This window comes from Falco rusticolus, chromosome 2 (genome assembly GCF_015220075.1).
Source record: "Falco rusticolus isolate bFalRus1 chromosome 2, bFalRus1.pri, whole genome shotgun sequence".
Lineage (NCBI taxonomy): Eukaryota > Metazoa > Chordata > Aves > Falconiformes > Falconidae > Falco > Falco rusticolus.
Genome location: NC_051188.1, coordinates 118,239,062 through 118,253,964, shown reverse-complemented (window position 1 = coordinate 118,253,964; position 14,903 = coordinate 118,239,062). Strand labels below are relative to the sequence as shown.

The 14,903-nt window shown below is 42.8% G+C and overlaps 1 protein-coding gene across 1 annotated transcript; it reads left to right on the top strand.

Annotated features, from left to right (window-relative positions):
* The first annotated feature begins 2,228 nt into the window (after positions 1-2,228).
* C2H3orf85 (chromosome 2 C3orf85 homolog) lies at positions 2,229-14,029 on the top strand. Its single transcript, XM_037378199.1, has 4 exons — positions 2,229-2,336; positions 10,046-10,194; positions 10,415-10,553; positions 12,856-14,029. Exons 1-3 carry the CDS (start codon positions 2,300-2,302, stop codon positions 10,517-10,519), a joined length of 291 nt encoding a protein of 96 aa, XP_037234096.1. The 5' UTR covers positions 2,229-2,299; the 3' UTR covers positions 10,520-10,553; positions 12,856-14,029.
* Positions 14,030-14,903: the final 874 nt, after the last annotated feature.

Genomic DNA, 14,903 nt, shown 5'->3' with positions numbered 1-14,903 from the left:
AGCAAGACCAAAATCAGACAAGGAATCGAGGGAGGCAGGATAGGGGATGAAGCAAAGAAAAGCAGGATGAGTGCTCAGGGGTAGTGGATCTGCATGTCCAAGAGGACGTGCTGCCTGCAGTTTTGCTGCTCCCCAGATCTCACATCGCCACCCAAGCTAGCTGACCACTGTCCCATCCACAGCAGAGTCAACCATACATTCTTCTGAGCCCAGAGCCTAAGTCCAGGTGTTGCAACATTCCCACTGTGTTTCATAACCCCACCAGAAGAATTTCTGTGCCTCTCAGCGAAGACTTTCCCTATAACAGAGACAAAGTTTTATCAGTAAAGGATATAAAGACGACATATTCTCCAGCATGTGACAAGTTTTATTTGCAAGTTGCAAGAGCAAGGATGAGTTTTCAGGTTTTGTGGGCCTGGACTTAGGATACTCAGGGTCAGCCGGGATCTGTGGCCTCTGTCTGCCTAATTTTTTCCAACTCCTGTTCCTAAGAAAAACTTTCTTGTCTTGTTCTTTTGCTTCCTGAGATGCGATAGGAGGAGTGGGTGTTGATCTGTGTTGCCAGTGCAGCTCCCTGTGAGCTGCTCCCAGGCAGCAGTGAAGTCTTACTAGCCACTATCAACTCCTTTGGCCCAGGCCACATCACTAACATTCTGCTTTATGACTAGACTGTACGTTAAAGAAGAGATAACCACAATAAATATAAAATGACACGCCAACATGTTCTTCCATGCATTATACTAGGAACTAGGAGGGGAAAACCCTTGGGAGGGAAACTGCAATATAAAGGCAGGTCCATGTAAGGGTGAAGTGTGGAAGAGGGTGGAGAAGATGGCCCCAGAAAACTTGTTAAGAGATAAAGATAACGGGTATTCTTTCCTGGAACTTATTTCTGAGGGATCCACAGTTCTTGAGAGCTTGTCTGTCACAGCTGTCTAGGTCACCCATTGGAAAATGTTCCCATCCTCACACCTTTTACACTAATGCATAAAAATGCTGACATCTAACACTTAATTTAGTAGCTCAGAGATGGAGAAAGCCAATCCTAAGTTTAGATAATTAATACTTGTTGTTAACACGGCACCAAAGTGCAGAGCTCCTGTCTCCGTACACAATTTGCTAGGTGGAGTTGATTTATTTTTTTTTTAGAACAATGCTAAAATAATAATAAGGTTGTGAAGCAACCTAGTGCTTAAGGATCCCGCTGTTAGACCTCCTGTTCAATAGTCTCCCCTCCTGCTCACCAACATGTAACGACAAAAACTGTAAGGCTCTGAATGACATGACTAAACGCTCTTTTATTTCCCAAGAAACCTTTGCTCCATCCACTGTCCAGACTGCATGGTTCTCATTGTGAATGTAAGGGTGAAGTACTACAGCTCATCAGCGTGGAGTCTGGTCCCTGACCAGTAACGTCAGCCAGGTCTAATTCCCTGCCAGAAAGACCTTTGGGTAGATGCACACCTGTGCTACTGAACTGCAGATCAACTCGCCTCAAGCGTGATGAAGCTCAGCTTCCCCGTGGTCCCTCGCCATGGGCGGAGGCGAGCTTGGGAAGATAAAATGCTCTGCAGCAAGACAACTGTTACCGACCGTGAGTTTAGACAGAAAGGCAACATCTAATTGGAGAGGTAGGAGAGGTAAGACAGCACAAACACCACAGTGTCCCCACTACAGAGTCCTGACACTAGCAGAAGGCAATGAGAGATGCTGTGACCTGTGCCCAGTTTAGGGCAGGAGCCCACCTCCCTCTCTCCTTCCATGCCCTCGGGCTTTCTCAGCCGCTTTTATCATAGGTTTATTTTCCTCAACCCAAACATTACACCGCTACAACATACTGTATACTTAGGCACTGCTCTCAGAGCAGGTGGGTTCAAACACCGTTTCCCACCATTCGTATCCATATAAATTCATATAAACCGCTCATGCCCGTTACCACAGCGAGAGGAAAACCATCATGCAGAAGACTGACTCGCCGCCACTTGCCCATACAGCGCCCACAGAACCAGCCCAATGTGCTATTTTGCATTCTAAAGCTTATGAAAAAGTTGATGCATCCCCACGATAATGAGCCATTATTGCTCATTAGAGGCTCAGTTTGCAGAGTCCAAAGTGTACAAACAGAGGTGTACAGGACAAATCTGAGCTAAGCACTGTACCCTGCCCTCTGCCCGCACCAACGATTTACAGGTATCTGGTAAATGATTTATAAACCTGAAGATAACAAAGTATAAAACCGTATGACTGCCTGCACTTTACAAAGGAAATACTTTCTGGATAATCTGCCAGAGCTCTGAAAATGTTTCAAATTTTAGCGTCTGCTCTGCTGTTTACAGGTAAGTGCCTGGCACCCTGTCTCATGTCATTCCCTTCTGGCTTGTTAAATAGTCAGCTGGCAAGAAACCCCGTGTTGCCACCAGAACAGCACTGATGGAGCAGAATTAACTGGAAATTGCTGCAACAGGGACATATGGGAGAGTGGGCGAGCACAAGACTGCATAGCAAATTCTGTGAAATACAGTCTTGATTCTGCTCCTCGTGACTACTTTTGAACTTCTTACTGCTCAAGCCCTCAGGTACGAGCAGCAAGGATACATTCCTGACTGAAAGGGATTCTTACAGGATGATATCCTGAACTGTTAAAATTGTAGAAAAAGCTTAATGCCGTTTTTCTGGACTCTTCCCTAAACATTATTCTGATTTCAATGTCTATTGTTTGTAAGAAACAATTTCACATGCATTTATAAGACCCATGATGATCTATTTCTGGGAGGTCTGATTTGAATTGCTTATGGAGACTGATTTTTTTTTAAAGCTCTCTGGCTGTGTGATCCCTGAACCTTCACAGCAGCCTGCAACCAAGGCACCTAAAATCCAGACTCACCCTGTAAAACCTGGACCAGAGTGAAAATGGATGGGGCAGGGCTGCAGCATCACCAAGGCTGGAAAAATGTTCTTTCCAATGCAGCACAGACTGGTACAGTCGATGATCAGTGAAGCACAGGCTGTGAGATTAATTTATTCGTCACTAAATTAGAACAAACCAGGCAGGCAGTAAGCAACTGGTGACTTCTCAGGTGATTGCCTGCATCATGGAAAGATGCTCCATCCACATGCATGCATTAAAGGCATTTCTTAGATCTGAGCGCTCCAGCGCACGTGTAGCAAATACCTGATGTGAAGAGCTAAGGCAAAATGAGGTAGACAGAATTATCCAATGCTTAATCATGAATTAATAAAAAAAGATGCTTTATAAATTGGGACCACAGTCAGGTGTACTCGCTCTTGTGGGACAAATTCTCTTCCTGGTCATACAAGCCTAAGTTTCAGCTGCAGTGAGGCTCTGCAGGGAGGGGTGGAGGTGGAAAGGGCCCTTTTTTCTCTTCTGCAAGTTAGGGCTTACCTAGAAACCTTCCTTTCCCCTTCATTTGCACTCACTGAACTGCAGCTGTTCCTGGATCCTTGTCTGCCTTCCTGAGCCTCACCTTCTTCCCATTTCCCATCACAACACAAGCAGCATCACTTGAAGCCAAGCTGGGAGCACAGCAGCCTGCTGTCCCTCCTTTTGGAAGGCTTATCTTTGCTTTCACCACCCTTACATCTGTCTTTCCTAACAGATTCGTTTACCCTCTTTCCCTGGCTCCTTTCTTCAAAAGGCAGGAAGGAATTAATTACTGATTATTAAGGAGCTCTTGAAAAAAGTTTCATTGGTCACAAACAGTTCTGTTTTTCATTAATTGTGAATCCTTTCAGCAATGACCAAGGTGGTGGTGAATTAAAATGGAGACTGTAAGGCTCACTAATGAAACCCTGACTCTTCATCACACCTTCAACTCAGCTGCTATAAATCCCTCCCCATAGCAAACCATCCGCACATGTCCGGGAATAGACTTCCCGGGCTCTTGGCTGGCTGGTTAGCCTCTGCAGGGCGCAGCAGCGAGGGATGGACTACAAGAGCATGGTGGCCTGGCATTGGGCTCATTACTGAAGTCTCTCAGATGTCTGATATGGTGTCTTGCCCATTCACTCAAGGTTAAACTGATGGCCACATACAGATTTAGGAAGGAAATTTTGCCAGGACCCACTGAGCAGAACCAATGGAGCAATGCTTTTTTTTTTTTTTTATTTTTTTTATTTAATACTTTGCTGCAGGGGAAGTAGTTCCTTCCCTAGGATTATCTAGGATTTTTGCCAAATTGCCTTGCTATTTACCCACACCTGACAACTTTCCTGACCCCTGGCATCACACCAGCAATATGTTCAATAGCTAATTCTGCATTAAGTGTCTGTAACTTGTCTGCCTCTGCCGATGAGGGAGGGAGGCTGATGCTATAGCCCTAATGATTGCTAATGACTGAGCTCTCATCTCTTGAACCAGAGAGCTCTTGTGTCCTGTGCTGTAAAATTAAGAACTGCCAAAGAATAGACACTACCGTATTTCAAGCTTTAAAAATAAACAGAGAAGGCCAAAATTTCAGAGACTGGGTGGTACAAGCAGTGTAGAAGCACTTAATCAGTGACTTTAAATTTTGCTGTTGACAAGTGTTAGCAAATCTAACTGATCTAATTTTATTTTAAGATCTGTTACCATCCAAACACTTCGGGATACATGGCCAATGTGCATATGCACATTTCTTTTTCACCATTTGAAAAAGCAATATGCAGGTGTTTAATGTAATTGTACTTGTCAACTGAGAAAAGGTGACGTGGCCCAGAGGTGGCCTGCGGGATCCAACAGTCTGTCCCTGCTGCCACCCAACCATGTAAGCAAAGTGCTGATAACCACATCCTGATTTCCATGGTGTGCCACGTAACCTAGAGAAATACTTTAGCGAAGAGAAAACCAGCTTCTACACTTTTCTTCCAGCACTTGCACTGTTGCGCTGTGGTATTCTGCATCCTCAGACCGAGTCCTGGGGCGTGGCTTTGGGAATCTTTTCTGGATTTAGAAATGTAGAGAGCTGAAGCATTGAGGGGTGGGGGTGTGAGTCCATTCTGTCTCATTTCCAACCTTAAGAAACACACCTGACCTGCAACATTTGATTTACTTTTTCAAAGTTCCCAACACGTCAGCACCAGCCACCTCAGCAGGGTTAAAGTGTCCAAGGTTGAAGTTTAGCTCTGTCCAAGTTTAGCCTCTGTCCAAGATCTGTCCTTAAAGTGCTGATAAGAGCCGCAGCCTTACTCCTGTGAGCTGACATTTTGACCAGACAATCACCAAAGCCGATAATAAGAAGAGTTATTAGACAAAAAAGGAAAGGAGCCAGAGCAATTGCCAACTTTTGACATTTAAATTCCATTGATATAAATACCTTCAGCAAAAGGTTTTCAGGCTGTCAGAAACTTGCAATAGTCTTCAGAAACTAGGGGGAAGAACAAATAGCTCCAGTTTATATGACAACGTGCATAGAGAGTGCCTGAAGTGCTGCTAAGTAATTGTCAAATTTTTTGTAAATATCGCAGCAAATCAGAGGTGAACCACTTTTCCCTGGGGTAGATGCACACCAGGGATAATTTTTTGTCCCAAGCCTTGAGAATGCTCCTCACCACTTACACAATACTGCTGATTGAGGTAAATAAGGCTCCTGGGGCTGCAAGGGGGCAGCTTCGATGCATAACTTATACTAAAGCAAGTTTAAAGGTTTGACTTGTCATTTAACTCTGCCAATTACACATGCAAATGGTGGTTTGGCTGCTCTCCCCAAAGACTGCTAAACACACAATGGCTCATACTTAGCTTTTAAAAGAGAAAAAAAGTATATCAATTAAATGGGTGCCTAAGCAGGCTAAGGTGTCAAAATTTAATCCCATACTCACTTTTTCAACCGTGTGATGAAGTGGGTCATTGCATGTTCAGCCGACAGGAAAAGATGTCTTCCTGGGAAGATTCTGCGGTTGCACCCAGCTAAATATCTTGCTTTCTAGAAATCTGTCCTTGCACAACAGAGCTCAGCTTCCATTCGAGTCTAGTATGAAAAGATTTTAATGCACAATAACTTAAGAACTACACAGGTTGATTTTATATTTTAAGTGCATTTTGCTTGCTATACTGTAATACGTTTTTATTATTACCTTGACATGACAAGCTCTTTGATATGCCTTTTTCATAATCAGGATTGGGTGGTTTTTTTTATAGCTAATGCTGGTGTAAGTACACAAAGATGACAAGGTTCTATGACCATCTCCCCTCTGTGAAGTTATATACCAGCATATTTATTCTTATTCCAGTTCACACTAATCTAAAATGAGGTGCTCAGAAGACATGATAGCAGTAACGATTTCTAATAGTTTTCCCTCTGGACAATCTGTTTGGGTGTACAGGATAGACAAAACTACCTGCTGAAGGCAATAATTACATGAGCTAAATATCTGCTTGCTAAAACCAGCCCATTTTTTTCTGTAATTTGCTTTTCATGTGAGAACACTGAGTGAATCTTCAAGAGATGATGAAAGGAAACACAAACTGGTAGCAACTGATACAGCCCTTGCAATAGTCACTACCCACACACATTCCTCCTATTTTCCCTTTGGGTCATTAATTCCTAAATGTGCTTTTCAAATAACATATTTATATAAGAGGGAAAATGGTATCAAATAAAAAACCTTAATGTACAGTATGTCTGACCGCTCTTTACAGTGACTTAACTTTGTTTCACTACAATTTGAAATTCTTCCATCTTTCTTCAGCTCAACTTTATGCACTGTGAGCCATTTCATTAACATTACCCACCTGCTCTTAATTCCCTCTTGCCTGATACCCAGGTGCTCTGAAACCCCATTCTCCTGGCTTCTGTGCTAGTCTTCTGCAAGATGGAGGGCTGCAGTCCTCCAGGAACAGGCTGTGTTTATAAAGCACCTACCTGAGCAACAAACTCTTCCACAATCTTTTACTAAGCTGTTCAAAAGATGGGGGGAATTGACACCCGGTCTGAGAAACTGAAATTGAAGCAAGATGTAGGTTACTTGCGGCAGACAATACACCGTGTTCACGGGGGCTACTCAGATGGAGACATCTGGTCTGATGCCCCCAGGTCTACGTTAGAGCTTTAAGACATTGCTTTCCCTGAGCTCTGCCAGAGCACGAGCAGACACACAACCCTGCTTGTCTGTGTAGTCCCTGTGAAAGACCAACAGGAGTATTTCTAGTTTCTCTAGAAATGGTCTCAGCGGAGTTCTTCTGGAGGAGAATGGAGTTTGCCCTGTTCGGAGACATGTAACGATCTTTACAGTAAGATGAAGGGAGAATGAACTGAGCCTGAAGGATCAGCTTGAACATAAAGGCACTTACTGATTTAGTCTGGAGAGGAGGAGGCTTGGAGGAGGACCTTATCACTCCTTACAGCCACCTGACAGGAGGCTATAGTGAGATGGGGGTCCGTCTCTTCTCCCAAGTAAGAAGCAACAGGACGAGAGGAATGGGCCTCAAGCTGTGCTGGGCGGGTGTAGATTGCTATCAGGAACAATTTGTTCATGGGAAGGGTGGTCAGGCACTGGCACAGGCTGCCCAGGGAGGCGGTGGAATCACCATCCCTGGAGGTGTTTAAAACCCATGTAGATGTGGTGCTTAGGGATGTGGTTTGGTGGTGGGCTTGGCTGTCCTGGGTTAACAGTTGGACTTGATCTCAAAGGTCTTCTCCAACCTATACGTTTTTATGATTCTATTCTTCTGCTACTTACACATCTTTGGAGTGCCCCAGCAGTTAGGGAAAAGCCCTGCAGAGATGGTTCCCAGATGCTAAAGGTGAGAGGCAGAAAGGTTTGAGATACCACCTAGAAAAGAACAAGAGCTGGGTGTCAACGATGACAAAAGCAGCCAAAAGCAGAGCTGACCTCCCTGCCTCTCCTTGGAGCAGGCAAATGCACTTTAAACAAAGTGAATATTCTGTATTCTTAGGGATGGCATCTCTCACTGGATACAGGTGCAGCTGGAGCAGACCAGATATTAAAAATTGAAAGTTAATAACCTTAAGATGCAGCACTCTACACCACAGCAGCCAAGACAACATCTCACCGTCCCACCAAGCAGAGCAGCAAGCTCTTGTTATGAAGATGCTGGCAGCAGGGAAAGGAAACACAAAAACCCAGAGCTACTTAGTAGTATTTTTTTCTAGCTTACTGCCAAACGAGAAGGCCAGAGCACATATTGGTGATAAAAATCTAATGTTTAATGGCCCTTACTAACTATATGTACATCTAAACAAAAGCGAAGCCCATTCCTGAGACAATTACTGAACCCAGTTCAGTTATCCCCATCCAGAAATGTAATCATGAACTTACAAAATATTCAAGACAAAGAACCCCACCCACAACAAAGCAAAACTCACTGAAGATAAGTTACCAGGTCATAGATTTTCTATCTATGGGATAGAAATAGCAAATTGCCAGATAAATAATGAAATTTGGCACGAGCTTAGTGTATCTTGTACAACTCCAAACCAGAAGTGTAGCAGCTTAACAGACAAATGCAAGAAATATATTTTTTTCTTACCCAGGCCAAAATCTTACTTGTTTTGTGAAGCACAGAAGCAGCTATTCCTCCGTTCTGTAAGGGGGAAGAGCAGTTCACACAACAAGAGTCTTCACACCAAGTGTCTGAATTTCAGTTTTTCCATGGATTTGTTAACATTTTTAAAGATGGCATTCCTTGAAAACTCCCTACTCCAGAATTTCTTCCTCCAGTTTCTGATTATAGTAACTTGGAATCTAAAGAAACTGCGGTAGGAGAGAACTACAGGGACTGTCATTGCTTGCTAAGTAAATTTTCTAAAGTAGTATTTCATGTCTTTGTTAAAAGCGAAGATGACAACTAACTCCACTCCTTTTTTTAGTTCATTACTGCATAGTCAAGCATTTTGTCACACTCTTTTCAAACGTTTTTTGGCTTCAAAAAGAAGCAAAGTGAAAAGGAACAGCAAATACTTTAGCTTATATATCTGCGACATATATGCATTCAGCGTATGTTTTCTTCTATTTAAAAAACTCGAGTGACCACATTGCGGGCGATCAGCAAAGCTAGCAATAATAGTAAGCGAACTGGATTCAGCTGAGCACTGCACATGAAAGCAAACGTTTGACATTCTCAGTTAGATTTCCCCCCCTAGAAATTCAGAAATAAGGGCACTGGAGAGCTGTCGGTGAGGCCGGAGCTTGCCCTGCTGAGCTCCCGTTATAAGACAAAACAGGGAGGGGTTCAAGTTCTTGGCCCATCTATACCAAGAGTGTGCAGGTCACCCTCAGGTGTCCATCTAAACCCACTTCATTAAATTGGAGCACAGCTGTTTACAGACACTGGCCTCAGCTTTGTTGATGTAGCTGAGCTTGAACTTAATCATTGGTTCATTAAAAAATCATATGATTCGTACTGACATGTTGTTTCAGACCAGTTTAGCACCAAATGAATTTGTGTCTCAAAGACTGGAGACTAAAAAGAAAAGACTTTTCCCGTACCAGAAACTTTCATATGAAGTTAATGAGGAATTCAGCCCTTTTTCTTAGGTAGAATGGTTATTTCAAGATGATCTACAAGAAGTGCTTTGGCACCTGGGGTGACCTCAGAAGCTGTCTAAAGCAATGCAATAACAAGGTTAGAAGTGCAATATATTTTGCTTACAGAGGAATTTCCATGCATGCAATTTCTATGCTGCTACTAATCAGAATAAACCAGGAGGTTTAGAAGGCATATTTAAATTCATAGATAGGTTTAGGGTTTTTTAAAACTCTTGAGGCTTCTCAGCACACCTGAGACTAGCATAACTCCATTCTAAGGGGGTTTTTTTGGTCATAAAACCTTGTATTAAAAATAAATGAGTGCCTTAATTTGATTGTGACTTTACTTTGGATTCAACAGCAAAATAATGATTTATAGCAGCTGTTGTATTAACTTCAGGCTTAAAAACACCAAAAGTCTTTCTGAAGATCTAAGGCAGGACCATCTTTGATTTCTGCTAAATGAACTACACATCCAAAGACATGCTCCTGGGGTATAAATAAGTTTTTTGAAGTGCGCTTTCTAAAATATTTTTCTGATATTACAAATGTTTCTCAGCTTCCATGTCAGGTGTCCTTGGAGCACCTTTTCTGACAGAAGAATCAGCAAATCAATTTATGCGACTTAAACGACAGATACCATACTCTCAGAACTACTGGGACCCAAGCAGCAGCCAGAATGCATGGGGATACATTGTGGCTGAACAGGTATTTTCTTCCATCATCTTGCAACACCTATTTAAAATAAAAAAAAAAAAAAAAAAAGCAGCACATACAGGTCCAGGATTGACATGTAACAGTAACTCTTTGGGGCCAGGGAGGAAATCTGTCCAATTTATCAACGTAGGCGAGGTTGCTCAGTAGTCACACACTGGATTTATTCATTATCAAAGCTCAGAATATTCTTTTCTGTTTTGATCTGCTTCAGGTTAGTGAATCATGGACAGCTTTGAGAGACACAGCACAATACTACCTGGACTTGGGTTCTTATGCCTTTGATCCTTCAACCGCCACGTACGATGGGGTTTCTTAAGAGAGTGTTTCATAGAACGCATGCGTGTACCTAAGTAAGTAAAACTGACCGATATAAAAGTGCTGCCAATTGGGTCCCATTGGCATATCTTGGCACATTAACAAACCTGATGATAATAGACATCTTGGAAAATTAAAGTAGATTTGTTTTCACTGTCCAGGTTTTATAGTTATTTAAATGCGGTCATTTTATTGTGGCCTGTTCTTTTGTAAGTACACTTTGAAAGGATTCATTAAAAGCTTGAAGAATATACTTCTTCTTAAAAGTTCAGAGAACCTAAACTGCAACAATATGTCCTATATAGTTGGTTTAAAAAGCAGACAGAAAGCAATTCCTGAGGAAAAAAATTAAAGATAACCCCCCCATCTATTTCAGTAACAAAACTGTATTCAGTGTAGCATAAAACTTCAGTAGAACAAAACAGAGAATGGGACACAGCAGTTGGTAGAACCAGTATATATAGATTAGCACACAAGTGCATGAAAAGAAGTGTCTCAAATTGTCATAAAGAAATTGTTTAGGACTATGCTAAACTGTACACATTTTTGGGACATCATTTTGTCAAATGTAGGAAACAATTGCTAAATGGTTCCGTTTGACAAGCACAATGCAGAATAAACACATTATTCCTGTGAAACACTTTTCATACGGAGATACTACAGTCCTTTGGAATGAACAGGAGTGAGCAGAACTAAACTTATACAACTTCAAGTTTCAGCACTTAAAATAGTTACCAAGACATGGCAATCTGATCAGCCTGACTGTAATCACCAATAGGAAAATGGGCAGACGTCTCCTCGTAATATACTTTAAATTCAATATGCTTTGAATTTTATTGACTTAAAAGTAGCTTTCCTTTCAAAAACAAGTTTCATTTTGAAATGTGGCTTTTTGAAAAGGCCTTGTTTTTTATAAGATAAGAATTCAATTTGAAGAGTCTCAGATTGAGCTTGCTAGGGCTGCTCCACCTGAAAGTGATGCCAGTTTCACTCACTCTGAGCTGAAGCAAAGCGGAATAGTTAGAAGTCATGATCTCCCTGCCCTCCTGCCAAGCCTTCAGCTGATGCCCTTGGACCACTGGAGGGAAGCAGCAGGGCATCCATCCTCTCGCAATTTCTAACACTGATATGGGCAGCAGGTTTCTTGGCTAGCAGCAGTCACCTCTGCCTTAGGACAAACCTGAAGTTACCTGAATACACTTCACTCAGTTTTCTGGAAAGAAAACCCACCCTGTCTTTTCCATCAGCAAAGTTCAGATAGAAGATGCCTAACTGGCCTGGTGAGGCCACATCTGGGGTGCTAGGTCCAGTGCCGGGCTCCCCAGTTCAGGGGAGACAGGGAACTACTGGGGAGGGTCCAACAAGGGGCTGCAAAGATGATGAGGGGCTGGAGCGTCTCCCTGATGGGGACAGGCTGAGGGAGCTGGGGCTGCTCAGCCTGGAGAGGAGAAGGCTGAGAGGGGACCTTACCAGCGTCTACAGACACCTTAAGGGCGGGTGCCAAGAGGACGGGGCCGGGCTCCTTTCTGCGGTGCCCAGGGACAGGACACGGGGCGATGGGCACACACTGCAGCACAGGGGGTTCCTTCTGAATATGAGGAAGAACTTCTTTACCTTGAGGGTGACGGAGCCCTGGCACAGGCTGCCCAGGGAGGCTGTGGGGTCTCCTTCTCTGGAGACATTCAAACCCACCTGGATGTGATCCCGTGCAACCTGCTCTGGGAGACCCTGCTCTAGCAGGGGTTGGACTGGGTGGTCTCCAGAGGTCCCTTGAACCTCAACCGGTCTGGGATTCTGTGGTTAGTTGTCCAATACACATGTCTGAAGGCTGTGATCCTGGCAGCCACCAGGAGTACTACAAGATGAGCTGTGCCTCCAGAATGGCAATCCTTATGATTGTCATATGACAGGATTAAAGCCAGTTTACAGAAAGACATTTGCAGGCACTCCCACTGAAGCATGTTTATGATTTCAGAACAAGGCTGGTTAACTCCCAGACTGAAGTTAACTTCCCAATGCTAATATGACAGAAATTAACATCCAGAGTTTTTAATGAAGGCATGTAGTAGAAAAGACATCAAGCCAGAAGTTACAACAAACATTATGGATCAAGACAGACAATGATTTTCAATCTTATTGATCATGATTAGTGGTATTTCTGAGATGGCCAAGAAAAGCAAGCCTATATAGCATATGCAGGAAATCTGGTTCAGGCGCTGTACTTCCAAAAGAAAATATTTGCAAAAGCTTACAAATCTGAAGACTGGAGCTGCCAGCAGGATCTTTAAATTAATTTTGCAACATTTTTCTAAAAGCAATTTATTCCATCTTTTCTAGTGACTACATCAGACCTTGCACAGACACGCTACAGCAGTCTGGGACTCGCCTCCAAGCAATAGACAAGGATGAGCTATTAAACCCTCCACGTCTCCCATCTGGCCATGTTAGGGTATGGCATGTTACGTATTTGACATTATGTATTTGATCAGATGACTTCATATCATCCCACTGTCTAAACCCCAAATTAACACACTAATTCTCTCATTGTAAATTGAATAAGGAGTTGAAGACAAGACAAACATTAACTTTTAGCAGATTAGGTTTAAAAAACCCTGTGTTTTCAAGTAAAACTTTTTTCTTTGGCTAAACAATTGTTTTTAAATGTACATTTCTGCTTCTGTGACTGAAAACCACAGTTTTATTTGTCAGTATTTTACTTTAGCTACATTTTTGAGATGCAAGGGGTCACTTTGGGTGGGTAAGAGAAGTAGAGCACATTTGCTCCGGCTTTGGCTAGCAAGAAGAGTACCCTTCTGTGCTGCAAGTGCATTTCCATTTGTTCAAGTACTGGGGTCAAATTATTAAGTATTTTAGTATAAATCCATATGTATACGCAAGTGTATGCTTTATTCTCCACATTTAAACTTCTGTACTTGGTCTTGAATGATGAAACCAACTGAAGGCACAGCTGCTATGGTGACTGGCTTTTTCCTACTCCGTGGAAGTAGGAGCCGGTGGAAACATTCATGGCTCCTTTTCCAATAAAAGCGGTGACAAAAAAAATGTGCTTTATGCCAAGTTCTTGAGTGTGGAAGTCTCCCCATTCCTATCCTTTAATCTACCTTATTTTGGGACATCTTTGAAGAAAGGACTGGGCTTCCACGTTTCTTCTGTGTGTTTATTAGTATATGGCTAGCAATTAAGAGCTTTCAGCTGTGGTCAAAATTTCTGCACAAAAAGGACCTGTTGGGGAAACTGAAATGGGTTATTACCTGCAGGGCAGGGTAGGAGAAGGCAGGCAATTTTTGTTTAGTTTTTATCCCAAAAAAGCAGGTTCTGTGCATTGTACATTCAGGGTTTTTTTGTGAATATGAACTGTATACTGATATTGAAGATAATGTTGGATCTCCTGAAAAAAAAAAAAGTGTATTCTTGTATTTTGGCAATCTCTACCATGCTCCTAAGTACAAAACTATCCATAGGCCATTAAAAATTTCTCTGCATAGAACAATGGGCCTGAAATTGCCGTTATTCATTAGCTGAAGCTGAAAATTCATTAAACACTTGAAAGAGATAAATGAGGTGCAAGTTCAGTATTTGCCATGTAGAATTTCACATCTTCAGTCACGCTACTTAATTATGAACAGTTCATTCAAAGATAAGGGGTGACAAGTGATGTATAGACTAAAAGACCTCACTAGTTACACAGTCATTGCCTGTCCCTTCTGTCCCCCGTCTCTGTGCTGCTTGACCTTGGAGAAGCGAGTGCTCCAGGTCCTAAACCTTCTGCTATTTTCCTTAGTAGCAGCACAGGCATGACAGCATTACTGAAACTCTTCAATTACAGCAAGAAGCAGGACTGTAAGGATAAGCATTGCCTTTTATTTCAAATGTAATTAAAGTAAAAATCAAAAGGTCCTCCTCCTCCCGCGTGCACCTTGCTGGTCCCAGAGATGTTGCCGTGTTGCAGGCAGCGATGCCCAAGCCACTTGTGCGTTAGTTCCTGAAGCGCTGCCATCTACAGCCCTGCCTCTCTAGTGGATGTCGTTGCTGCCAAGGTGTCGGTTTGGGATCTGTTTGAAAACCAGCGGTTGTTTTCACACCTGCATGGTAAGTTAAACCAAAACGGGAGTTACTTCAGGAGCTGATTTGAAAGCGGACAGCGGGTGTCCCTGGAGTGTGGGTGACAAAGTCCAGCAATGAGGTGGAAGGTAAAACAAAACACGTCTTACCTCACCTGCTATCAGCTGGGGAGGCAACTGCCCAGCCTTTCTGAGTTATTTTATGGTTGTCAGAGCCACGACATTAGAATAATCACTGCCTTAAGTCTATTGCGTAAGGCTGGCTTTGCAACCAAAACGTCAGACAGGGGATGCAATTTGACA

Coding starts and splice junctions, on each gene's coding strand:
- C2H3orf85 (XM_037378199.1), top strand. CDS start 2,300: ATGTTTCAAATTTTAGCGTCTGCTCTGCTGTTTACAG. Junction 2,337..10,045: donor GTCTGCTCTGCTGTTTACAG/GTAAGTGCCTGG, acceptor AATGTTTCTCAG/CTTCCATGTCAGGTGTCCTT. Junction 10,195..10,414: donor GATACATTGTGGCTGAACAG/GTATTTTCTTCC, acceptor GATCTGCTTCAG/GTTAGTGAATCATGGACAGC.